Source organism: Notechis scutatus, chromosome 6, assembly GCF_049901735.1.
Source record: "Notechis scutatus isolate UNSWTSFEM ecotype Mainland chromosome 6, rNotScu1.2, whole genome shotgun sequence".
Lineage (NCBI taxonomy): Eukaryota > Metazoa > Chordata > Lepidosauria > Squamata > Elapidae > Notechis > Notechis scutatus.
This window is the reverse complement of record NC_142014.1, coordinates 64,015,744-64,042,902: the sequence shown is the minus strand read 5'-3', so window position 1 is coordinate 64,042,902 and position 27,159 is coordinate 64,015,744. Positions and strand designations below refer to the sequence as shown.

Here is a 27,159-nt window from a genome sequence, read left to right as displayed (position 1 = left end):
TTTGTAAAGAAAAATAAACCCTATTTCAAGAAATTTTTTTGAAGGTGTACACATCCTTGTTTTACACGTCTCAAATTTATCAGCTGTTTCTATCTGAATTGAGATACCTGGCTTCTATCCTGCATCAGCAAGCCCTGGTATTGTCTGGAAGATTAGCTGTTACCTTCAATCCAGCTGTTGTCATAGCTGAAACTAGCCCACTCCACAAACTTGTTCTGACCTGACATTATATGAATAACCCCCTTCTATCTTCTTGACACTATATATCTTAATAGTTCCAAACTTAATTCCAGGAAATCACAAAGTCAATCACTAAGAACCAGTAGAACGCAGCAGGAATTCCAAAAGTGAACAAATGAAATGAGAATTGTGAAATGAGAATTAGTGGTTAATCATGAATTAAACTGAAGTCTAACATTCTAATACCTTTGGGAAATGAACCAATTGTAACAACACATACTTAGCTGTGTACACTCAGAATTCTGTCTGGTTTAGTTCAATGGGATGGGACTCATTACAAAGAATATTAGCTGGCTTCCTATGGTGTATTAAACTAAATTCTGCCAGCCATTTCTTTGTTGAACAAACCACAAACTCATTAACAAAAATTGTCCAAAATCAATCTATCTGCATTATCAGAAACCAGAAAAGAAAGTGGTGGCGCAGTGGTTAAAATGCAGTATTGAAGACTAATTCTGCTGGCTGTCAGGAGTTCGATCCTGACTGTCTCAAGGTTGATTCATCCTTTTATCCTTCCCAGGTTGGTACAATGAGGACCCAGATTGTTGGGATCAATATGCTCACTCTGTAAACCATTTAGAGAGGGCTGGAAAGCACCATGAAGTGGTATATAAGTCTAGGTGCTATTGCTACTGTAGAAAAGTCAGACTCACTGTACTATGCACTTCAAAAGTGAACATACATGAAGGCAGAAGCAAGGATTGTGGACATAATTCTGCTGCCCAGGGGGATATAATATGTATCATATGCCAGATAGGTGGAGTACATCTGCGGTCCTTCAGATGTTTCTAAACTACATTTCCTAGAACCCGTCACTATTGGTCATAGGAACTGAGTTTCTGGGAATTACAGTTCATAATTCTAACTAACATAGTGTTCAATGTTTGGAGGACTAAAGGATCTTTATGTTCTATATACTGCTTTGATGTGAACTGAAAGTGCACTATCGCCAAGTGAATAGTCTTGGGCAGGGGTGTCAAACTCAAGGCTCATGGGCTGGATCCGGCCTGCAGGATGCTTAGATCTGGCCCGCGGGGCCTCCCTGGAAATAGCAACAGACCGGCCCACAGGGCCTCTGCCAGCAAAAATGAAGCTCAGGAACATTGCCTCCCAAGCTCCATTTTCGGCCGTGGTGGCCTCCTGCAGTGAAAATGGAGCTTGGGTACTCCCAACACGAGTAACGTTGAGCTGGTCATGCCCACCAGCCCCACCTCCCAAGTTCAAACCTAATCCTGATGCGGCCCTCAATGAAATTGAGTTTGACACGCCTGGTCCTGGGCATTGCTAATAGTGGTGCATCTTCAAAGACATACCCTTCTTGAGATCTGCTGGCAGATACCCTTTCATGCTCAATGGTGCCACTTGCTCCAGCAGCGGCCATAGCTGCGGTCATTGTCATCCTTTTCCCACCTGCCTCAGCGAATGTAGTTGACGGGGAGTTTTCTTTCGTGCTCTGGGCTCTGACGGTGTGCTGATGCCAGCTCGAATGCCTATGCTGGGTTCCAACTTGGGAATGCAAAGAAGATCTGACTTGGCCCACTGCAGCCCCAGTAGTGAGGTAATTCTCCTTCTCCAAAAGATTGGTCATACTCCGGCTATTCCCCACACGCTGATACAGTGGCACTCCTGCACTGAAAGGTATACAGTCCACCATGGTCTCATTGGTTGGCCCAATGTAGAACTGCCTGGGCCCTCTGCTTGAAGCACTGCGGCTTGTGTAGCCAAGGATTTCAGAGCGAGCATATCTCGGTGGCAAGGCGCAGGATCTCTTGGTCTCATTCTGTCGAACTGTTAAAGCCCTGTTATAGCGCATGTCAGCATGGAAGAGAAATGGCTTCTCGGGGCTGCTCTCTGGAGAAACCTCCAATCTTTTCAAAGGCTGCCTGTGGAACCTTTCTTCCATTGCCCTGTAGTTGTAAGGGAGGCTGCGAGGACCCCAGCCATTTTCATAGCTACTTTGGGAGCCAGTCTGTCAAAGCAAACAAAGTAAAAGTTATTTGAAATTGATTATTTGAGAGATAATGGCTACCCCAAAGAATTCCATTAGGTAGGTGAAAGGGAACCCAAAGTCCACCCATCATTCCTCTGAATGTACAAGTGCAGGACTGCAAAGACCATCCTATTTTTGATTCCCGTTTTTCTTGCATTCAGCTTTCATCATTCTATATGCAGTGTTTTTTATGGAATGTGATTATGTGTGAAGGTCATGCCTACAAGATTCAATTACTACTCTCTACAAACAGCCACAATCATTTTCAAGGTTATTTCAGTTACCTTGTACCAAACAGAAAACATGGTTTGCTGTTTCCTCATAGGTTTATATTACATTCCTATTCTTCCCTTCCCAGTGTAACCTAATTGTTGTAACCTTGCATGAAAAATAGATGAAACAATTTTTAATTCTACATGAGGAATTAGGCAGGTGCAAAGTAGATTACTGCTAGTGGAGAAATAACAAGGCAAAGCAAGCAATTACATAAATGCAGACATTGTAATTAAAACTGGGGCATACAATTTAATCCAAGCAAGATGTTTGAGTCTACAGGATCCACGCTATGCCTGGAAAATATAATAACAAAGAAAAAATACTTCTTGGCTTTTGTACAGTCAGAAGCCCCAGAGCCTGATATGAGGATTAAATTTCTTCCTGCTAGGGAGACTATATGGGAAAGCAGTTTTTTTTTTTCTCTTTAAAATATCTCTGTTTTGATTCTATCTTGGTATGGCTATATAGCTAGGATAGTAATTCATTTGTACAATTTGAAATGATTATTGTTATAAAATAATATTTCTTTCTGTCCATTAATCACAGCATGTACTATTTGCTAATAATGAATAGAAGGAGTCAAGTTTTGCAAGCAAAGTGGGCAATTAACAATGCAGTCCTACACGTGTTTATTCAGAAGTCAAGTATGCCTTAACACTAAATAAGTGCACATAAGACTGAGTAACCAAATTTCTCCAATGTACTCGACTTACAACTGTAAGTGAGCCCACAATTTTGGTTGGAAGTTGTGAAGGTCATACAGTGGATTACCGTGTGACCAGACCCAATTTTACAACCTTTTTGCAGTGGTTGTTCAGCAAACCCATTGTTTGCGATGGGGCGTTATTGCTGGAATTTGGAAGAAAATGCTGGTTTCCATAACAAACATAATAAATCATGGTCATGTGACTGTGGGGTGCTACAAACAACTCTAAATATGGACTAAAATGTATACATGAGACCATGGGAGGAGGGGCGAACATCAAAACTCAAATCCAGGGAGTAATTATCTCTTGGGGTCTGTTGTAACTTTGAACGGCTGCTAAGCAACTAATTGTATGTTGAGGACTACCTGTGTTCAGCTACTGAATTTGTGCCTTCCTATTCCAACAGCAAACATACCCTTGAAACAAACACATGATATCAGGGAACTGTTTAGAACAGAGCTGTCAAACTCCCAGCCCGTGGGTTGGATGCATCACATGCTGGCCCCGCCCCATCCTGTTTAGCGAAGAGGGGAAAAGTCCCTATGTGTCACGTGACGTTTGACACTCCTGGTTTAGAAGACACATGCTACTAGAAACCACTGAACTACAGATATTTCTCCCAACTATGGAGACCTCCCCTTTTAAAACCCTGCATTGCAATGAAGCTCCAAAATAGTTTCCTCTGATATCAAATGGAGGCTAATTTAATATTTTTTGAGCAAAGGGAGAAATGGGTTGAGAGAGAAGGAATGGAAAGGAGAGGAGACTGGATGAGGTTTGGGGGGAGGGGGACCACATATTTTTATTTCACTGGCGAGGGAATTCTGGGAGTTGAAGTCAACACATCTTAAGGAAGCTAAGATTAAAACCAATAGATACTAATATAAAAGCTTGGCTGAATTTGTAATAATGGTGAAAAGATCTTTGCACTTTAAGTGCAAAACCTGAGAAAAACCTAATAGGTATTCTCACTTATAACAAGTTGCCACTCAAGCAGCTAAATAAGACCTAATCTACATTCGTATAAACCTTCATTATTAAAGCCTTCTCACCTGATGAGACTGAGAATAGGATGTTGCAAAAAATGGTCTTGAAGCAAAGTCTGTTTCCACTGCGTCTTTATATACATACTCTGGAACGCTGCTAGCCCGATGCAAACCTCCTGTAGAAATGCAGGAAAAATAAGCTTTCAGTAAATCATGTAACACAATTGGTCTTTGACTTATGGCAGTTCATTTAGTGACAGTTTGAAATTACGATGGCACTGAAAATAGTGACTTATGACCACGTTTCACACTTATGACCATTGCATCATCCCCATGGTCACGTGATTTACATTCAGATGCACTCAGGGGTGGGATTCAAATTTTTTAACAAACCAGTTCTGTGGGTATGGCTTAGGTGGTGGGTGTGGCTTGGTGGTCATGTGAATAGGGTAGACATGGCTTGGTGGTCATGTATTGGCTGGGTGTGGCCAACTCAATATCACTCACATCGAGGCACGCATCTCCTCGCCTGGCCTCTCATGACTGTGGGGATGCTGCAACAGTCGTAAGTGTGAAAAATGGTCATAAGTCACTTTTTCAGTGCCATTGTACCTTTGAATGGTCACTCCACACAAGCAAAGTACCAGCAAAGGAGGGAAAAAACTCCAGAGACGCGTTCCTGAGACAGGAAGTCTAGTCCTGCCAAGAATGTAATAAGGGTTAACAGAGAGGCAGTTTCTGTAAGCAACACCAGAATGTTTCCTTCCTGCCTTCCTTACAGGATTAGGCCAGTAATTTCTTCTGACAACCAGTTCTCCGAACTGCTTAGAATGTTAACAACCGGTTCTAGCGAATAGGTGCGAACTGGTAGAATCCCACCCCTGGATGCACTGACTCATATTTATGACGGTTGCAGTATTCAGGAGTCATTTTGCAACCTTCTGAGAAGCTAAGTCAATGGAGAACCCAGATTCACTTAACAATGGTGTTACCAATTTAACAATGCCAGTGATTTGCTTAACAAACGTGGCAAGTCAAGTCGTAACAGGGGACAAATTCATTTAACAATTTTTTTAACTTATTCGTAAGTTGAGGACTACCTGTGAATGTAGATTTGAGGCTGCTGAATTATATCAGCTGGAAAGCTAAACCAGGATTAATGAGAAATAAAAAGAATAATACAAGTAATACTCAACTTACAACCATTCATTTAGTGACTATTTAAAGTTTCAACAATTTTTTAAAAAGGTGACTTATGACTGGCCCTGATGCTTAAAATAATCACAGCATCTCCATGCTCACATGATCAAAATTTCAGCACTTGGCAACCAGCATATGTTTGTCACAGTTGTAGTGTCCTGAGATTGTGCATAGGTTATTCTAGCCACAGTTATGATATGCAAAATTAAATATTGATATTTTTTCTCCATGTTTGAATCTATCATACTTAGCAGAAAGGTTTCGGGTTCAAGTTTTAAATTTTGTTTTGTTATATTTAAAATCCAATTTCTAATATTTCTCCAAAATTTCTGAGCACATGGGCAAGTCCACCACATGTGAAAATATGTTCCTTGTGCGTAGTTACATTTCCAACAGTTTCATCTTACGTTCATTTTATCAATAGCAATAGGAAGTTCAAAAGCCACTTAAAGCTGCTTTAATGAAACGGACTTCAAACTTCAGTAGTGGAACACCCTATCTTTTCTGAACTAAAACTGGGAACACTGTACAGTTATAAGGAAAAATACAAGAATAAACATCAAGTAACACTTGCAAAATGTGTTTCTGCATAGTAAAACTGAAGCACAGAAGTTTATGGCACTACTTTTGAAATTTAATATTACAACAGCATTCAGAGAATCTGGAAGTCCCACCAGGTAGGTTTCTATCAATAAACAAAAAAATGATTACACTGTTTTTATGTTGTATTAGTGAGATCAGAAATAACAAAGTAACCATACTTGGAAAACTTTCCTTACAGTACTAAACAAAAACTTGTGTAAAATGTATCTCAGCCTATTTCTATAAATACAAATGTAGAAACCACAGTTGATTCTCCATAAATAGAGAAGTCATTTTACATATAACTTGTTTGCTGTCCAGAACTGCTATCCAAGAACTGCTTAAGGACAACTTTAAGATTCATATTCTTCCTTTTATGTTTTTTTAAGATTAGTCTTGGGGCGCACAGCTCTCCAAAGTAAAAGAAATTTTTACAATTATTTTATGACTGCTGCTCTTTATTTTAGCTGTCCTTGGTTCTTGAATTGCCTGTTGGGAACTTGAATTCAAACATGGAAAAAGCTGAATTTGATTTGGTTTTTTAAAAATTACAGATGGTAGCCAGTAGCTAACCAGGTCTGATCACCACTCCTGCCATATACCAATCCAGAAAAGGTGAAACAAAGATACATGTATTCTTTGCACTTATTTCATTTGTTAAAGCCTTGTCAAAAGAATTCCTCCCTTTCTTATCATAGATAGATAGATAGATAGATAGATAGATAGATAGATAGATAGATAGATAGATAGATAGATAGATAGATAGATAGTAGGCAGGCAGGCAGATAAACATAATTCAATTCTATGTTTGCAGATGCCACAGCAATTCTACATTCCAAGCCAAGTGGTTTGAGGATATATCTCAGGATGTTTGCCACTTACTGTAGGGAAAATGCCTTTCTTGTCTATCATGGCATTTTTAAAAAAACTAATTCTCACTATCAGCATTAATCAGTTTAAATCCTTTGTGGGTTAAATTTCTTCTTTGCCTTAACATTCAGGAAAGATAAGTTTGAATTGAGAGAGAGGGGGCATCATTTTGCAAATGCTGTTTTGCATGTTGCAATGCTAACAAGCATGACAGTTATTAAGATCTACAGGGCAAAGGTCATGTATTAAATGATCAATGGTGTCTATGTTTGTAAATATTGTACTGAAGTCAGCTGTGTTAGATATACCCCATTGTATGACCAACTATTGAACTAGATTTCAGCCTAATCTCCACTGAGGCTTAAATACATCTTGGCCCCTAAAATATTGACATATAAGCTCATCTATTTTGAGGGTCATTTGGCACCCTGACTCTCTGATATCTTAGACTGATTACAGATTTAAAATTGTGTGGACCTTTTGCTAAATATTTGAGCTCAACATGATCTCAGGGAGTCTGAGTGGACACGAAACATTGGTATTTCAGACCAGCAGAAAGTTCATAGGTTTCCCACTCCTAAAATAAATAATGCCTTCACTTAGAATTCTGCAGCATGGTTAAACAGGACATAAGCCATCCACAAATCAGATGCACCATTATCTTTAAACTGAAAAAAACTGTTCCCATAAGAATGCGCCTGCTCATTCTTGAATTATGGTACAGTCTGGCTGTCTCTTGCATCAATAAACTTTTATTTATTTTACATTGACTCCAGCTATTGATCCTCCATTACTTTGTCATGGTCTGGAATCTTTCAATTACAACCAGAGCAAGCATTCCTTAATCTTCCTTCCCAGTCTCCCGAGACCACCACCAAATTGTGTAGATTAGAAGAAACATATGGCAGATAAACTGTAGGACAGAATTGTGGAGTAATGAAATTCTTTACCCATATCTGGAAAGTTAAGCATTTCTGCAGAAAATGTGAGAGGTAGGGACCCCATTTTGTATTGCATTCCTGAAATATTGAAATATTTGAGCTGTCCTACTGTATTTCTTTGGTTGCAATCAGATTTCTGTTCTAATTTGTTTTTTAATCATTCTCTCAGGCTGAGTGTCTCACCCTAAGGTCTCCAGCATATCAAACTCAGTTGATTAAACTGGAATACTGGTGTTTATGTGAGTTGTGAGATTCTTGAGCGCAGGTACCATGTTTCTCCAACAATACGCCCCCCCCCATAGGAAGACCCAGCATGTTTTCTAGGCATAAAATGAAATTAAGCCCCTCCCCCCAAATTTAGGCCTAGTTTAAAACATGCGAAATTGGGGGGGGGAGGCAGGGTGAACTTGCCATTAGGAGTGCCCCGCGGGCAGCTAGGCTTCACCATCAGCCGCTTCCTAATAGCCAATCATGGTGGAGCACAGAAGGCTCCCTTACCCCCACCAAGCGCCTTTGCTGCAGACCCGGGTCAGCAGGCGGGCGGCGTCGGCATGGATGTCCAGCAGCGTTTCAGCCGCTTCTCAGGCTTCCGTAGCTTCCACGGTTCCCACCGGTGCTGGCACCTCTCTCGCCAGCGCCGTCTCCAACAACAGCGTCTGAGTCACTCCTGCTTTTCCCCCATCCCGTAACAACAGGAAAAAAAAACATTGAAGTACCTGGGAGCGCCGCACGCTGTGTTTTGGTTTAATCCCGAGCGGCTGGGGGGCGTGAAAAGAGACGAGCGAGAGTCTCTGCTGCTGCTACCCTTGGTGCTCCAGCCTCGGGCTCTGCAAGTTTGCAAAAGTCCTAGTGCGCAGCCTGTTCCTGCATTCCAAGCCCTCAGGCCGAGCTGCAGCTGTCCCTCTCTCGCCAGCGCCATCTCCAACAACAGCAGCAGCAGTGGCGGGAACCATGGAAGCATTTCAGCCGCTTCTTGGGTGGGGGAGCCGCCTCTGTAACTTCCACGGTTCCCGCTGCTGCTTCTGCCGCTGTTATTGGAGACGGTGCTGGCGAGAGAGGGACATCTGCAGCTCAGCCTGGGCGCTTGGAATGCAGGAACGGGCTGCACACCAGGACTTTTGCAAACTTGCAGAGCCCGAGGCTGGAGCACCAAGGGTAGTAGCAGCAGCAGAGATGCTCGCTCGGCTCTTTTCATGCCCACCCAACCGCTCGGGATTAAACCAAAATGCAGCGTGCGGCACTCCCAGGTACCTCAAAATGTTTTTTTCCTGTTGTTTACGGGGATGGGGGAAAAGCGGGAGTGACTCAGACGCTGTTGTTGGAGACGGTGCTGGCGAGAGAGGTGCCAGCACCGGTGGGAACCGTGGAAGCTACGGAGGCCTGAGAAGCGGCTGAAACGCTGCCGGCAGACACCCTCGCCCACCCGCTGACCCAGGTCTTCAGCACTTGGTGGGGGTAAGGGAGCCCTCCACCCTCCACCATGATTGGCTGTTCGGAGTGGCTAGTGGCAAGGCATAGCTGCCAGCGGGGCACCCTAGGTGAGGGTGCGCCAGGGGGAGAAAGAAATTTATTCACCCCCGAAAAGATGACCTAGCCGGCTCAAACAAAAAATAAGACCCGGACTTATTATATGAGAAACACGGTAGTAATATGCCCAAAATGTATAGCAGAAGTGAAAAAAATTACTTCATTAAAAGTTTTGGAGAAGATTAAATACTATGGTGATGTGATTTCCCTCACTAGATGTTTTAGTTTTAATTTAAACAAGAACAGAAGGAATGTTGAAGGTCACAGCAAGAGAGAGAGAGAGGGAGGGAGGGAGGGACAGAGAGAGAGAGAGATTTTGAAAGTGGTTGAAATCTAATTAGAACTACAAGAGCCTAGAAGAAATCTAGAAAATTTGGCTCTTTCATGAAGGTTTTTTTATTTACACTTTCGTGTTTTCAAAAGTTTTAATTTGGGATACATGATGCTAGTTCTAGTTCTAGGCACAACAATGGTAAGTCTCCAGTGATGTTTTTGAAAAATCTTTCTGTATCTTAATGTCATACAAAAGTTTGCAAGAATTTTGCACGCAAACAGTATTTAAAGTTTCAAGAAGTGCCTGAGTTACAACTGCTCTCTTCCTTCCATTACATCCCATTGCAGTGAGGATTATGTTGCTGATCATACACAAATGGACATCTGCTGTATGCAAAACGCCCAAATTCCTTTTCACAAGTGCTATACAACCTCCTAATCCGGTTACCTCTAATTAATAAAGGTGGTCAGCGATGAGAACCTGCAATAACAGGGAAAATATGCCATGTTGTTGGGGCAACTATTTAAAGGACCCATTAATTACTCTTAAAAGAATTTTAATCTCTTTGCCAGAGCAGAAACCATAAGATTTGGGTGAGAGGCATTAGAGTGAATCTCGATGGAAACTCCCTTATGAAAATAAAGCTAAGGGGAGCTGCATATTAATTACTCAAACAAGTCTACATAGGATATACTCAAAACAAAACAATCAAGATGCTTTATTTGCATTGTTTCAAGGTTCAAACGTCAAGGGAAACAGAAGCAGACTCTTGCCACAGAGGCCTCATTCATCCTTCAATCCATATTTTTCCTTCTCTGCATAAAACTAGGTAAAAATAAAGGTTCCCCTCGCACATATGTGCTAGTTGTTTCCGGCTCTTGGGGGCAGTGCTCAGGGGTGGGTTTCTACCGGTTCTGTCCACCTCTGTAGAACCGATAGCTCTGAAGAGCAGCAGACATAGAACTGGTTCTATGTCTGCTGCTCTTTTGGCCCACTCACCCGCCTGGGCACTTATCTGTCATTCATTTCCTGCTTTTTCAACCACAGCTGCTGCTTTGTGCGACACAGCTGCGGTTGAAAAAGCAGGAAAAAAGGGCTTTTTCAACCACTACGCACTTGCATGCAGCGCTGCTCAGCTGTCCGGGCAGCTCAGCCGGTTGTAAATAGCACTCGTGTGACTCACGCATGTGCACGCAACGCAGAGCAGCAGAACCAGTAGTTCTATCAGTCGGATCCCATCTCTGGCGGCGCTCATCTCCGTTACAAAGCCGAAGAGCCAGCGCTGTTCGAAGACGTCTCCGTGGTCATGACTAAATGCCGAAGGCGCACGGAACGTTGTTACCTTCCTACCAAAGTGGTCCCTATTTTTCTACTTGCATTTTTACATGCTTTCGAACTGCTAGGTTGGCAGAACCTGGGACAAGTAACTAGAGTTCACTCTGTTACACGGTGCTAGGGATTCGAACCACGGAACTGCTGACCTTTCTGATTGACAAGTTCAGCATCTTAGCCACTGAGCCACCGTGTCCCTGGATAAAACTACCCTGATCTAATTTAAACATAAGCAGATGTGTTTGCCTACAAATACACCAAGGCTTTGCCTGTCTTGATAGTTGAGCCACTCCAGTTTAGCAATTCATTTACAAATTAGTAGATAGTTTCTCAAGGCCTTACATCTGATCTAATCATTGGGTTACCCCAAACTCATCTGGGTTCATGGCATTTAGCATCCAGTAAATGGGGTCTTGGATAACTCGTTGCATAAAACTTGGATAACTTTCTTTATATACCAATACTATCTCCTGAATACTTTTTTTTGGGGGGGGGGCGGGGACGACGACGACCGGACGGACTAGTATCTGTCTCATCAGATGAAGCAGCTTCCAATCTTGGAGAGCTTGTGTCACTATAAATCAGTTAGTGCCAGAAATCCTTCCTTTATTTATTTTCCTCTCACTCAGAGGAAAAGCAATTATTTAGAACAAAGGCTAGATTAGATTAGATTTCAAAGTAAAAAGGAAGGGATCTTATCAGTTTAAAGCTGGATGCCTCATCTTCAGAGTTAGAAAACCAGCAGTCTATCATTAGGATCCTCACAAAATGGTTAGCTTATAATATTCCAACAAACAGCAGCTACATGGTGAAATCAAGTACTCTAATAAGGATTTGATGTTGGGATTTTGCCATTAAGTTTCAATTTCAGTAAGTTATGATATGAATTGGTAATGGATAAAATAAGTGTGATGAATATAAGAATATTTGAGAATATTTAAAGGAAAATGGGAAAAGTAATGATATGATATGAAATTGAATAGGAAAGATGAATATGTAAGTAACTAAGGCCATGTTTGTATTGAAATGTAAAAACCTGGAACCACATTGTTCACCAAAAGAGATGTTTTAAAATATAAAAATAAAAATTTTATTTTAAAAAAAGTTTCAATTTCAGGAGCCCAAATTTGTCCAGGTTTCAAACTTTGCTTGTTAAACTTAACAACAAAACCAGATCCATTATTTTCCAGTTGTTGAATGTCTTCAATAATATTCTCTCCTTGCTTTCATTTCCTTCATTCTTCTTAGCCCACATATTTGAGGTCATGAAATCAAGTCCCTTGACCTATAATTCTATAAACAAGAAAATGTATTTTTCAACTATTCAGTTAGATGGATTTGTTGGCAAAATATATTATTTATTAATAATTGAAGCCTGGTTGATCTATAAACATTCCAATGTTCCAAGAAAAATAAGGCACCATCTTATATTTCATCTGCAGTTTATTTAACATAATAAAGTATATTTAAAACACTCCCTTTAAAAAATTAATTTTCAACAGAGAGATATTGGAAGAGAAAAAAATCTGTACCAAAGAAAACAGAGCAACATCCAAAATAATTGATGTAATTAATTTCTAAATTGCATAATCCCCATGGAATTATATGCCCTATTTGCTCAAGTAAATTTGAAATTAATTGTTCATACAAAACAGAACCCTTTTGTTCCTTATGTAGAAAATTAACAATGTCAGATATGAAGTCCAGTGCCTCTCTTTTAGAAACTGAAGAACTCTGCAGGAAAAGAACTAAAGAACAATGCAGATTTTTTTTTCTTTCTATGAAAATTCATTGCTATATAAAGAAATCCCTGAAACAGACTCCATTGAACAGATGATCACTTTTGAGAATTGCAGGTCTTACATTCCGGTCAAACTTCTTTTAACTTCAAAGGGATACATGTGCAATAAAGCACACTTTAATGTATAATTATGAAGTTCCTGTATTAAGGAACTTCAATCGCTACACAGTTCTTTAAACATTTACTCTAGCATTTAGAGGAATTACTGTATGGATATTATAGTCTCCAGAAAACAGTTTCTCAACAATGCAAAATGATCTGAAATTAAAAGATAGAAAAAGCGACAAGGAAACAAAAAGCTGTTGCCACTAAACATAAATTGCAAATGTTTCACAGAAAATCAAACTGATCTTAAACTTTCTCAGTTACAGGTATATTCTAATAAGAGATTTATACTATATCTTTCTACCAGATTTATTTCCACCTACGAGCCAAATGCCAATTTCAACCATGCTCAGCCTCAGATAAAGACATGTTTTTCAACAATCTTTACTCTGGAGTCTTGCAAACAATGGAGAATTATTCACAAAGTTACGTCAATGCACAACAATATAAATAAATGGATTTCTGTTCCCTTGATTGTATCGATTGACAATTATACCCTCTGGATGGCACAAAACAGGCAACTTACTTTTCTTTGCTACAGGTAGTTCTCAACTTATGACCACAGATAGTCCTCAACTTGTGACCACAGTTGAGTCCCAAATTTACATTGCTAAGTGAGAAATTGTAAAATGGGGCAAAGCTAAGTGAGTTTTGCCCCATTTTACAACTTTTCTTGTCACCTTTGTTGAGTGAATCACTGCAGTTGTTAAATTGGTAAAACGATGGTTAAGTGAATCTGGATTTCCCATTGACTTTGCTTGTCATAAAGTCACAAAAGTTGATCAGATGACTCTGGGACACGGAAACTGTCATAAATATGAACCAGTTGCCAAGCATCCGAATGTAAGTCGCATGACCATGGGAATGCTGCAAAGGTCATAAGTGGGAAACGTGGTCATAAGTCACTTTTTTCAGTGCCGTTGTAAGTTTGAAAAGTCACTATACAAACTGTTGTAAGTCGAGAAGCACCTATATTTGTTTTCATTTATGTTAGCTGTTCAAAGAAAGGGATTTATGACTTAGTTCTTGCACTTATGACCATTGCACTGGTACTTATGACAAGCCCAGCACTCCCACAGTGATGTGATTAAAATTTGGGTGCTTGGAAACTGGTATGTATTGGTGACAACTGCAGCATCCTAAGGGTCACATGATCACCATTTACAACTGCAGCAAAAAGCGTTGCAAAATCAGGTGTGGCTATTTTACAATCACGCTGCTTGGTGACTGCTCTCAGTTCTGGCCTTAAGTTAATGATTATCTGTATCAAGTTTTATAGGCAAGAAGAATCACAAAGAATGCCAATATTGAAATGTCTCAGTACTTTCCAGAAAATACAGAGCTTTGATGATTAAGCTGCACCCTTAATCTTGCAGAATTGGATCGTTCTCTCTCTGCAGATTCCCCTGAACTTATCCATAATTTAATTGATTAAAGTAACCATGTATTTACTTTCCTACGTCTTTGGCTAAATTAAAAATATATATAATTTAATGGAAATCTTAGTAGATGCAGATAAAACTCTTGAGTTCATATCTATAACCCCAGTTAATACAGTATATTCTGGAGTCATTGTAACATTAAGCCTGCCTCTTCTGTAGTTACTTCCAGAATTGATTGACAGTTATTATTAATATTTATAGTTCTTGCCTTCAGGCAGCTACATGTTCCTTTAAGAAATCCACTGGTGGATAGGTCCTGTGCTTCTTAAACACTCACACTTTCAAATAAATCCATTGGGAAATGAGCCAATAGATAATCCTTTTACTTAAAGCATTTCCACTTACTGTTGCAGTAAGAAATGCACAATTCAAAAGCATCGTATTAAATAAAAGGCAAATAAAGGACAGACTACTGTAAAAGCTCAGGAGAGAGTTGATAAAAGCTCAGTGTCTTGCATTTAAAAAAAATGCTTTTGTGAACTAAATGCTGGCTGAAATTCTTAAGGCAGTAGACTAATGTCAGTGAAGAAAGAAGGTAAGCTTCTTCTACTAATGCAACGATAAAAAAAGACTTCCCACACAGTATTTGACTGGTGGTGGTGAGAAATTAAGAGCCTTTAAGAAATCATAGTATAAATTTTTATACTGGATTGAGTATCATACATTAGATCCATTCACTGTGATGTACATGGCTTTGGATTAATTATAACGTATCATTCAAATCTTAATATTGGATCAACCACTGTCTAAAAACTAGTTCCTGAAATCTCAGCTTTTAATGTTTTAAAAAAAGTTTAGTAGCTCAACATTCTTCTGAGAACTTCTGATCATAATCATGAGTCCTTCCCTTTCCACTTTGTTCTGTCTTTAGAAAAAAACACTACAATGTAAGTTAATTTAAGAGATAACTTGGATCACGCATTGTCCTAAGCCATGTTGTCTTTAACCCTACTTCATTAAATAAATTACCCATTAGAAGAATTCAAACAACATCCTGAATCCCAATGATTTAATATGCACTGAAGCTAAGTGAAAATTGTCCTGTAATTGGGTAATTAAACTGGGATAAGATTAATCTGACATTCAAATGACATACAAGCTAACAATAAGAACCAAGAAGGAAACTTCAGTGAAAAACCATAACAAACCAAGTCCAGTTTGCAAAATAGTAAAAGCAAAGACTCTCTTTCTTTGCAATATTGCAAAGAGAAGGGAATTCTTCCTACAACCTGGAATAATCTATATCAATCAATCAATCAATCAATCAATCAATATTGCTTCATTTTGGTTAGTGATGATATCTTACACACATACAAAATGGCATACAGTTGCATAAAATAACTCCAAACCTAAAATCGTAAAACAAATTTATCTCAACTTCACAATTAAAGGGAATTAGGGAACATGTCTTGTTCCTGTCAGGGAGCAGTGAGTTTTGTCATCTAAGTCTATAGGTCTTGACACACATTTTGGCTACCTTTTTATCCATCTCTGGTCTGAACAAGCAAGGAAACATAAATTTCAACGTTTCCTAGCAACCCAGGAGGCTGATAAAGCCAGTGGAATAGCCTATTTACCAGAGGTGGGCAACTATACAACTGTGGACTTCAATTCCCAGAATTCCTGAGCCAGCATCCCAGGAATTCTAGGAGTTTGAAGTCCACAGGTCATAAAAGGGCCATAGCTGTCTACTACTGCTATATACTATGCAGAAATCTTACAATTACCTATGTTGTAAAGATATAAAACATGAGAAAGAGAGGTAGGTTAATTTATAGTTGATACCTTCAGGCCAAGGAGTGTATCTAAGATATACTTGGATTGACTGGAGAACTATCTAGTGAAAGACATTAGTCATAAGCTTGTCACCCTGGGGGAACATTCAGTCTCTACCTTTAGAGAAACAGACAAACTTCCATTCTTGAATGAAAGAGTCAGAGCTTCAAAGAGTTTGAAAAAAAGAAGTCTTTAAACATTTGAATAAGAAGGAGTGATAAAAATATTCCGTACGCGATTGTTGACAAATCACGCTTCATGCAATTCTATACCATACATTGTTTTTAGTGTGGTTATGAAAATAGCAACCTCCGATTTCTTTACTGAAGCATTCATACTAAATACATACCAAGTATCAAAAATAATATTTGCCAAGAGATAATATCAAACAACTTCAAATGAATTTGCCCTCAAAGGCCTGCTTTATATATTTCAAACACATATCACTTGATTTCTCAATACTAAAACGTCAAGGCAGCATGGAAGAATCTGATGACTTCGTTGATTAATATGGTCTCTTTTTGAGTAATTGGGTGGAGTGATATGGGGGAAAATTAAAGAAGTTAGTATTTTCCTTTTGCACATAAAATCCATACACGGCCATGGAAAAGAGTAACGGGAAAGGATCAACAAGGGACATCAAAAAGTCAAGATGGTGCTCACAACTGCACAAGTGAAGGTTCACCTGAGGATGCCCAAGAGAGAAAACACACAAGTCACCCCAATTTTGGGTAGCGATAAAAGCCACTTTGTTGAATGGTGTTAATATGATTCTGCTGTTCCAGTCTTTTTCAACTTAATATCAAAGAACTACCAGCATTCCCAGGGCTCCATGACTAGATCTTTGAAATATGGATCACTGTAATAACAGTTAAAATTATTACTATACAGGTAGTCCTCAACTAACAACAGTTCATTTAGTGACTGTTTGAAGTTACAACGGGATTGATAAAAGTGACTTATGATCTTTTTCACACTTATGACCGTTGCAGCATCCCCGTGGTCACGGGATCAAAATCTGGATACTTGACAACTGGTTCGTATTTATGACAATTGCAGTGTCCTGTGGTCACATGATCACCTTTTGTGAGCTGCTGACAGGCAAAGTCAATGGGGAAGCCAGATTCACTTAACAACTGGGTTACTAATTTAACAGTTTCAATGAATCCCCTTAACAACCGTGGCAAGAAAAGTCATAAAATGGGGCAAATCTCACTTAACAAATCTTTCATTTAACATCATAAATCTTGGGCTCAATTGTGTTCATAAGTCAAGGACTTCCTGTATAGGATTGGAAAAGTGAATTATTTTAATGATTGTATAAAAGCCTAGGCTGAAAACTTTTTATGTTAATTGTGCAAAGCTTTTGTAGGCTTAGTGATCACAACTGATAAGTGATACGTTGGGGTCTCCATTCCAATAATAGTAAAATAATCTTTTATTTCTGATACTGTATTTATCATAGAACAGAATGTAATGTGTGATGAAACATTAAACATGAAATATTTTTAACACTGAGGTTTTTTATTATTTCATTATAAAGATGGGCACAGATTTTCAGTATCTCTAACTTTGTCTTCTCTTTTAAATATATAATAGCAAGCAGTAAAATTTGCAATGCAGTGTAATTGCATGTATTCTACAACAGATTTTTATCAGTTGACCTTATGCAAGATTTAATGTACTATAGTGTACTATAAATTTGAAAACGGTCCATCCTGCTAGATCTAAAAATGTTATTTGCAATGACCTAAATAACCCATTGTGGCTATTCTGTCTCAGTATTTTTCCATAAGAGAAATCCTGCTCAGCACGTATACCTCTCAGAGCAAAGTTCACCAAACTGACAGGAAGAAGCTGAAGTTGATAAGATTAACACTGAGGTCTGTGTCAGATAAAAGATGTGTATTCGGTAAAATATGTTTATCAGTCAGAAAGTTCGTTACTTGTATCACTTGTAGCCTGGACTCAAAGATAAAGTTTGTAACTTCTTTGTCTTTCTGTAATCCCTCACCCCCCTTCTTTGAATCAGCACAATAAAAGAGCACAGCGTAGAGCAAGCTGGCAGCCTGAACAATCCATCTGTCTCAGGCTCAACTGGGACAATTCCATCTGCCCCAGGCAATGCGCTGTCTCACCTAAAGAAATCTTCGTCTTGTGTTCTTTTTTCTTTTAGCTTTTGCAATCACTTTTAAACTCACCCTGGATAGGGTCCTGCTTTTGCCAAACTTCGCCCTTGCGAGGGCTTCTCTGTATCTCACCCTTGCGAGGGTCCCGTTCTGAGAGGAATTCAGCAATCAACCAGAAGATCGAAACAACAGACCGGTCGCTCAACGCGACAACCCATCTTAAATTGGGGTGGTTTGTATGGACATTGGCTCCTTCCTCAATGTTAACAATAATGATTTATTAAATTTATATGCTTCCCAACTCCCCAGTGACAAGATAACTTAGCAATATATATGAAATGGGAAAGAGGAAGACAAACATAAAAAGGAAGGAGGAACAGAGGGGAAAAACATCCTCAATGTTTGTATTGTTAATAGAGATACAAACTGAGAATATTGACCTACTCTAGTGAGACCCGGGTTCAAATTTCTCAGCCAAGAAGCTTGTTGGCTAACTTGGATCAGACTCCCAGCCTGACCTATCTCACTGGCTTGTTAAGAAGGGAGACCAATGGGAAGAAGATAATCATCTAGGCTATTTTAAACTTCTGAAGAGAAAGTGGGATAGAAATTATGAATTCATCTACCTAGAGAATTGGCTGCTTTGTCTACAGCCTAGACCGGCATAATGTTCCCACAACATTATGAGACATACAGTATATCTCAAGAAAACAGCTTGGGTTCCCCAGCAATTGAGATACAATATCCTATAGTTTTATTAACAGGACAATTAGTAGCCATTAATAGCCTTGTTCTCCATAGACTTCCCTCTCTCTGTTGTTTTTCCCTGCAATTTTCTTGGCAAGTTTTTTTTTTTTAGAAGTGGTTTGCCATTGCCGCCTTCCTAGGACTGAGCCAGAGGGGTCACCCAGCTAGGTTTGTGCCTAAAACAGGACTAGAACTCACAGACTCCTAGTTTATTGCTTGTTGTACCTTTAACAGCTACACCAAGTTGGTTCTCACATACGTTTCTCTAAGCCTATTTTAAAGCCATGGCAAGATTGCTGGTGAGCTGTAAAAGTTACCTGCTAAATTGCAGATTGTACAACGGTATCCTTCCAGAAATTTCAAAGTTTCAGAAAGTTAGTTAGTTTGCTTTCAGAAAGCTTTCAGAAAGTTAGTTTGTTTGCTGCAAGAGGCTAACTCAGGTACTCAACTAGATACCTTACACACCAAGAAAACTCTGCAAACATTTTTGTTCCCACAAAACTCTCCCTGAAGTTTAATCCGTTTCTTTCTCTGGTCCTTTGTGGGGAGTTTTTACAAGGGCTCAACTTAAAACGCAAGGAGGGGATTTTTTGGAAAAAAATATATATCTCACGCTGCCCGTGAAATAAAAGAGGAAAAGGGGAGACGTGAGGAAAATTGTTTCTCGCACCTTAAGGCCGAAGGGAAAGGAAACTTTCAACAAAACCATTCGCTCCACCGAAAAAGCTGGAGGGAGGCGGAAAAGGGCCCAGGGAAGCCGCTTCCCTGCCGACCAGAGGCACTCACCGTTGACCAGGGAGCTCCTGCTCTTCCGGGCTAAGGTCTGCTGGATTTGCTGCTGGATGCGGAGCGACTTTTGCGATTCGGCTCGCCCGCCTGACAGCCTCGACGGCAAGGCGAGCGTGGAACTGTCCTGCTCTTCCAAACCCTGCTGGCCCAAGACGGTGCGGATATAGCCGGGGTCGCCATGAACTGCCATGGTGGCTGGGGCGAGAGCGAGCGGACCTCGGCGACTGGCCGCGCTCGGCCGGGACGGACTGAGCTGGGCTGGGCAGGGCTGAGGGACCTGCCTAGGGGCTGAGCGAGTCTCCACCTTCTGGCGGAGGAGCGCGGCGGCAAGAGCCGGCCCCTCCTTTCCACCCACCCCGCGGGAATCTGCCGGCCGCACCCGCGGGGCAGCTCCGCCTCCCGCGCCTCCTGTTTGGGCGCGCGTCGCCTTTCATCCAGCCGGCCCGCCGAGTCGCTTCTGGCGCTGCGGGAACTCCTTTGAATTCTCCTGCAAACTAGTGGCGGGGCAGGTGGGAAGTAAATTGCAGAAGGCCAGAGATCGAGGCCTTCCTTCGAGGCCGGTCGGGACTCGAGCCTGTCCTCCTTACTCGGGAGTAAAAGGGGCAGTGGGATCGTTGGGTCGTTACTCGGGAGTAAGTCCCGCACATCGCGCCCGTCTGGGGCGGGGAGTGGGGTCTTTGCTGGGAAAGATGAGGAAAACTCGTCCTTGAAACGGGATGACCCACGCTAAGGCCAGCAGCAGTTTTACGGTTGTGTAAATAACAGGTAGTCCTCGACTTACCACCGTAATGGAGCCCAACATTGCTATTGCTGTGTGAAACATGGGTTAATAGCAATTACAATTAGACTTACATACCAATTTGCAGTGCTTTACAGCCCTCTCTATAAGCCGTTTACAGAGTCAGCCTATTGCCCCCAACAATCTGGGTCCTCTTTACCGACCTTGCGAAGATGGAAAGCTGAGTCAGCCTTGAGTCTGGTGAGATTTGAGCTGCCAAATTGCAGTCAACAGAAGGAGCCTGCAGTACTGCACTCTAACCACTGTGCAACCATGGCTCTTAAGTGAGTTTTGCCCCATCTTTCTTGCCACCGTTGTTAAGTGAATCACTGCTGTGGTGAATTTAGTAACAAGCTTGTTGAATGAATCTGAATCTATCCCATTGACTTTGCTTGTCAGAAGGTCGCAAAAGGTGATCACATGACCCCCAACTGTCATAAACATGAATAGTTGCCAAGCATCTGAATTTTGATCGTGGGACCAGGTTCAACGTTTGCAATGTGCAAAATGGTTGTAAGTAACTTTTTTCAGTGCTGTTGTAACTTCGAACAGTCACTAAGGGAACTGTTCTAAGTTGGAGGACTACCTGCACTTCCTCAAGAGCACTTTTGTTTCTTCACCGGGTTAAGCTAAGGGTTGAATTGTAGGATCCTTAGTGCGCTCTGAGCTTGTAGGTTTACTTGCAGACATTTCATTACCAAACTCGGTAACATCAATGCACTTGTAGGTTTTCTTGCAGACATTTCATTACCAAAATAGGTAACATCAATGCACTGATGATGTTACCTAGTTTGGTAATGAAACGTCTGTAGGAAAACCTACAAGCTCAGAGAGCACCAAGGACCCCACAGCGAACCAAAGGTTTTAATAAATTTTGTTACTTAGGAAAGTTGCCATCACTTTTTTAATGCTGCCATAGAGTAGCAGGGCTCTCCTCTTATAACCACCTCTTCTCTAAAAGTTAGACCTTCCCCAACATAGCGCTCCCACCTTTCTCCATGAGAATTACAAAATACAGCACACCTAGAAGTTGGACAAACAGGTCTTCTGTAATGGAGCTCTTTTCCAAACCCTTCTATAAATTAGCTGGTCTCACCACTTCTAGTGTAATGGGATCCCACTATCCATTTACTGTATAAACTGTCAGTCCTGAATCCACTGTAAATCTTGACCTTTGACTGCTGACTTAGTAGACTTAACGTTTCAACTAAATTCAGGTTTACCAAAAATCTGTTAAATCAATTTTATATGAAGGAGCAATTGATGGATTTGTGCCAGCCTCACTAAGTAGTACCTTAGGAAAACTTTGGAGCAATTGCCTATTAAAATGACCAGAGATTAACACCAAGATTAACACTAGACCAACAATCCAGGAGAAACAATATCCTAATCAAGAAACTACAGACTCATGAACCCTTCTGGTTTGCAGGGCTTCGGCGGCAGGCAGGAATCCCCGATCGTGCGCAATTTCTGCCTGGGCTCGCCGCTGGAGCGCCCCGAGCCAGCTGGCTTCGGGGCTAAGCCACCCCGTAGAGGTGGTGAAGAGGGGGGAGGTCACCAGCAGGGCCGAGGGGAGCCGCATCTCTCCTCCTCAGCTGGTTAAACTCCCTTTCCCGAAGGCGGTAGGAGCGGTGGTCAGAAATGGCCACCTCAAAGAAGCACTCAACCGGAAAAGAAAGTGCAGGAGGAACATAAGAAGTGAAAGTTTTGGCTGACCGGGATAAAAAGCAACAACTAAGGTACCCTGGAATTTAAATTTTATAAAAGATAACATTGCTCCCAAAGACGAATCGGAAGCAGCGAAAGAAAGTGAAAAGGGAAAGTTTTTTTTTCCTTCTCTCTCCTTCCTCACATTGACAACGAAGAGAGCTGAATAAGAAATCGGAAAAATCCGCTTTGGCACCAATAGGTATTAAGCCAAAAATATAATTAATTGCCAAAGGGACAACAAAGATTTCTGGACACTAAAAAGTCTTTTTTTTCTATAAGTAGGAAGAATAAGGGCAGGATCTGGAAGGAGGAGACTGCCTGGATTTCAAAAGAATCTAAAGTAAAATCTCAATGCGACTTCTAAAAGATACATTTTAACTGGAACTTTGTAACCAAATAGTAACCCCAGGAAGAGAAAGTGAAAAAAAGAAGAAAGTGTAAAAAGAAACAACTTGTGTGTATTTGGATTGCTTGGTGACTTTTGGATTTTTGGATATTATATTTGAATGACTAAAAACAATTGGGTGGTTGTTTAAAAAATTCTACAATGGCATTACCACTGGATGAACTGAAAATGGAATTTAAAAAAATATAAAGAAGAGGTACAAGAAGGAAAGGGCTCCTTTAGCTCCGTTTTTCAATTCTTAGAAATGGCGATCTCTAACTACAAGAAACTACAAGAAAAGACTGCGCAACAAGAAGATTGGGATGTGTATTAAGTGTTATAATTTTAGGGGAAAGATATAAAGGCGTCATACTCCAATCAGTGATTACAGGAGAAATTTTGTTTAATGAGAAAAGATAGTAGACAGTTGAAACAGGACAGACAAAGAATATAACTACAATGATTTGAATTGAGATGAAATAAATAAAATAAAATTAAGAAAGTTAAAAGAGGGGAGAAACTATATAGAAAATGTAGAATAGTAATAAGATATGGAATGGAATATAAAAATGAGCATGAACTTGAATTTGTGTCTGTACGAAGAGATGTAACCCGGGACTATGCTGCTTTCAAAAAAGATGTTTTATGTTTTTATGTTTTATGTTTTGTTTGTTTATGTTTGTCTTTAAATATCAATAAAAATTTTCAAAAAAAAAAAAAAACAGAAAAGAAACTACAGACTCAGACAAACAACAGTAAACAATAGTCCAGTCAAGGAACTGCCAAGACCACTCCCACCAACATTGATAGAGCAAGCTACTAATGTATAAAATGTGAGTAAACTCTATTTCCTTACTAGCATGGATGATGATATTACTACTATGGTAATAAAACATCTTCCAGAACACCATCAAGCTCAGAGAACACCAAGGACCCCACAGTTCAACCCTGAGCTACAAATACTTCTATTAGTACCTATTACAATGCTGCATTGACATTGTAAGAAACAGATGCCACCTTTTGAGCTAAAATGGTTTGAGGAGGATACCAATTTACTCCCCAGGCTCTGCAGGGAGAGAATCAATCTTTATTATGTTCATCTTTTCAAAATAACACCGATGAGCTTTTCACCCTTGGACCTTTTAACATTTTTCTGGATTACAAATGAACATTTTCAGTAAGCTCTTATCTGCTGTCTTGTGATGCAATGCTTACACACTGTTTTTTTGTCTGTGACTCAGGAAGTTTCAGGTGAATGCTAATCCATGTTTGGAACTCTTCCAAGCTGGTATCAATCTCTTCCCTAACCCAAAAAGGAATAAGTGTTGGATCATTCCTTTTTTTGGTAGTGTTCTACGGATACTCTTTCCTACTTATTGTTGGTAAACACTATTTTTTCTTGATAGTTTCAGATAGTGGTCTCATGACTGAGTGAACGAGCACCTGAATAAAGTAAGGATGTGATGGCCTTTAAGAGCAGGAAACGTGTACTTTTTTTATTTCTGCAAGTTTTATCTTTATCCTTTTGTGAATTTACAGAATAGCTGGTTTTATTGCTATTATTAAAGCCGGAAGGCTTTAATGCTGGGAAAGATGAAGGAGAAGAAGAGGAAGAAGAGGAGAAAAGAAGGAGAAGGAAAAGAAGTAGAAGAGGAGCAGGAGAAGAAAAAGGAGGTGGAGGAGAAGGAGAAGAAGAGGAGGAGAAGAGGAAAAGAAGAAGTAGAAGAGGAGGAAGAGAAGAAGATGAGGAGGAAGAGAAAAAGAAGGAGGAGAAGAAGTTACAGTGGTAATGGAGGCACTGTTGGAAGACCTGAAATGCCAGGTGGAGGGCAGATCTCCATGGAGAAAATCTATCTATGTGATCGTTAAAAGAGTTCAGAATGACTTGATGGCATGTAATCAATCAACATTCTTTGGAGAGGAGTTTATAAGGTTGGGAAAGGATGATACAGCTCTCCTAGTGTTGTGGAGAAAAAGTTTAGTGTGAATAGAATTCAATTCCTGAAGGAAAGGGGGGATGGAAATACAAGTAGTCCTTGACTTATAAACGTTCATTTAGTGACTATTCCAAGGTACAATGACACACAACCATTGAAGCATCTCCGTGGTCATGTGATCAGACACTTGGCAACTGGCTCATATTTATGATGGTCCTGGGATCACATCATCACCAATTGTGACCTTCTGACAAATACATTCAATGGGGAAGCTGTGTTACTAATTTAACAACTACAGTGGCTCACTTAGCAACTATGGCAAGAACAGTCGTAAAATGGGATAAAACTCACTTAACAAATACCTCACTTAGCTACAGAAATTGTGGACGTAAGTCGAGGCCTACCTGCATAAGAATAAAAATTACCACTTCCTACAGGGAGAGAGTCTAGAGATTCTCAGTCATCCAGGTCATGGTTGTCCCAAAGGTATTATTTCAGGAGGCAACTGGACTTTTTGGTTTCTTTGAAGACATTTTGCTTCTCATCCAAGAAGCTTCTTCAGCTCTGAGAGGATAGTGATCATTCCTGTCAGAGCTGAAGAAGCTTCTTGGATGAGAAGCAAAATGTCTTCAAAGAAAGAACAAAACAAAAACAAAGTCCAGTTGTCTCCTGAAAAAGTACCTTTGGGATTATAGGTGTTTATAGAGATTTATTTGCTTCCAATGTTCTTCACTATGCTTTACATATAAATATTATGAAGATCCCTCAAATTTTAATGGCGTTTCACTTAAGTGAAACGAAGTGCTTTCCTGGAATTTCTTACTGTTTGGTGTAAAGAAGAAATAACTGGTAGTAAATTAGAAATGCATTTCAGAACTTGACTTTACTCACATGGGGTTAGGAGTGGTAAATACTATTCCATAAATAGAAAGGAGAAAGGGGAAGACTGCTTTGCATTGCACTGAGTCATATTCCTGTCTTGTTTGCACACCACATTATCAGAACCAGTCTTGGTAACGAACCTTTCACTGACACCATGCAAACAAAGGAAAAGCCAGCTTTGCTGGATTTGGAAACCACTTAAAGGCAAAGGTTCAACTCCACAGGGCAACTATATCTGAATGCTTATGAACAATTATTGAGACTAGAATATCTGAGTAATTACTGATATACCGGTATTAGAATTCTAATATTTCTTAGGTTACTAACTCAGCGGTTGTGGCTGACCAACATAAAGCCAGTTTCTTGATATTTCCTACTTGTATTTTATTAGCTAATGGGTTCCTGCTCTAGGCAAGGGATTGGAGTAGAATAGCAATAGCAATAGTAGCACTTAGACTTTTATACCGCTTCACAATGCTTTACAGATCTCTCTAAGCAGATTACAGAGTCAGCCTATATCCCACAACAATCTGGGTCCTCATTTTACCCACCTTGGAAGGATGGAAGGCTGAGTCAACCTTGAGCCTGGTGAGATCCGAACTGCCAAATTGCAGGCAGCTGGCAGTCAGCAGAAGTGGCTTGCATTTTTTCTTTCAATAGAAGAGAATATATAGAATGTAGAGTCATAGAGATAAACCAAATTTAGATACGATCCAAAAGAGACAAAGCTAAGAAGAAAACAAAAAGAATATCCACATAAGCAGGGATTAACACCAGGGGAAGAAGTAGAAAACAATAACTTAATCAAGGAACCATCAAGGAGAAAAGCACATCTCAATTTAAAACTGGCAGGATAAGCTACTGTATATAAACAGGGAACAAAACTCAGTTGCACTGATGATGTTACTTAGTTGGGTGATGAAATGAAGCAAACAATCAAGCTCAGACAGCACCAACGATTTCATAATTTTTCTCTCTCTACTGAATGGGCAGCTTTTAACAGCCAAGAACCATAAAATTTGAGTTGACTTTGCAAGGACCCCACAAATACTGGATATCTATTGGATATCAGTTTAGACTTTCTACAGCCATCAGAGATGGCTCAAGGTCATCCAGCCAACTTTTATTTCTAAGTGGGAATAGAGCTCATTCCAGCTTCTAGCTGGTGCCTTGACCAACTAGACTAAACTAGTACACATACACACTGAGACGCAAACGCACACACACACACACACACACACACACACACACATGTTTAAAAGAAGAGCAGCTTTAATAAAAATGTCAAGATAAATTTGCTAAGGAGAGATTTAAAAAAATAATTTGGTAGCTCCTTGAATAGCCATCAAAAAGAGGACAGTATATTTCTCCCTGGAAGCACAATTCCATGCAAACTCAGAGAGTTTAGTTCTTTCTCTGCATTCAACTGGAAAAAGCAGATTGTTCATTCTCACTTTATCTGAAGTGAGGAACCTAAGACGTGTAGAATGCTGATCTTTGCACCTAAGTTTTTAAACTCCTAGCTGGAAAATTTCCCCTGTTCGCAGGAACTAGTGAATAAATTCCCAGTTTGAAAGATATCTGGATTGGCTGTAGAGACTGTCTAAACTTTTCTCTTATAGCCTCCTTCCTGCTAATTTTATTTCACAATATGGTACTGGTTAATGTTTTGCTATTCTTTTTTTATTGCTTTGTTTGATCTGGCACAGAATGTAGTGAAGGAGTAGTAAACTCTTAATGTTGCTGCTGTGTT

At 40.1% G+C, this 27,159-nt stretch overlaps 1 protein-coding gene across 1 annotated transcript in view; it reads right to left on the bottom strand.

The window, feature by feature from the left end:
• The window catches only part of PKP2 (plakophilin 2), a 71,871-nt gene extending 51,550 nt beyond the window's left edge, over positions 1-20,321 (bottom strand). The window contains exons 1-3 of the mRNA XM_026695080.2: positions 19,712-20,321; positions 4,266-4,375; positions 1,554-2,209 (exon numbers count right to left, since the gene is read on the bottom strand). Of these exons, the coding sequence (XP_026550865.2) occupies positions 1,554-2,209; positions 4,266-4,375; positions 19,712-19,904 (959 nt within the window). The 5' untranslated portion in view covers positions 19,905-20,321. The remainder of the gene's footprint in view (positions 1-1,553; positions 2,210-4,265; positions 4,376-19,711) is intronic.
• Between the last annotated feature and the right edge of the window lie 6,838 nt (positions 20,322-27,159).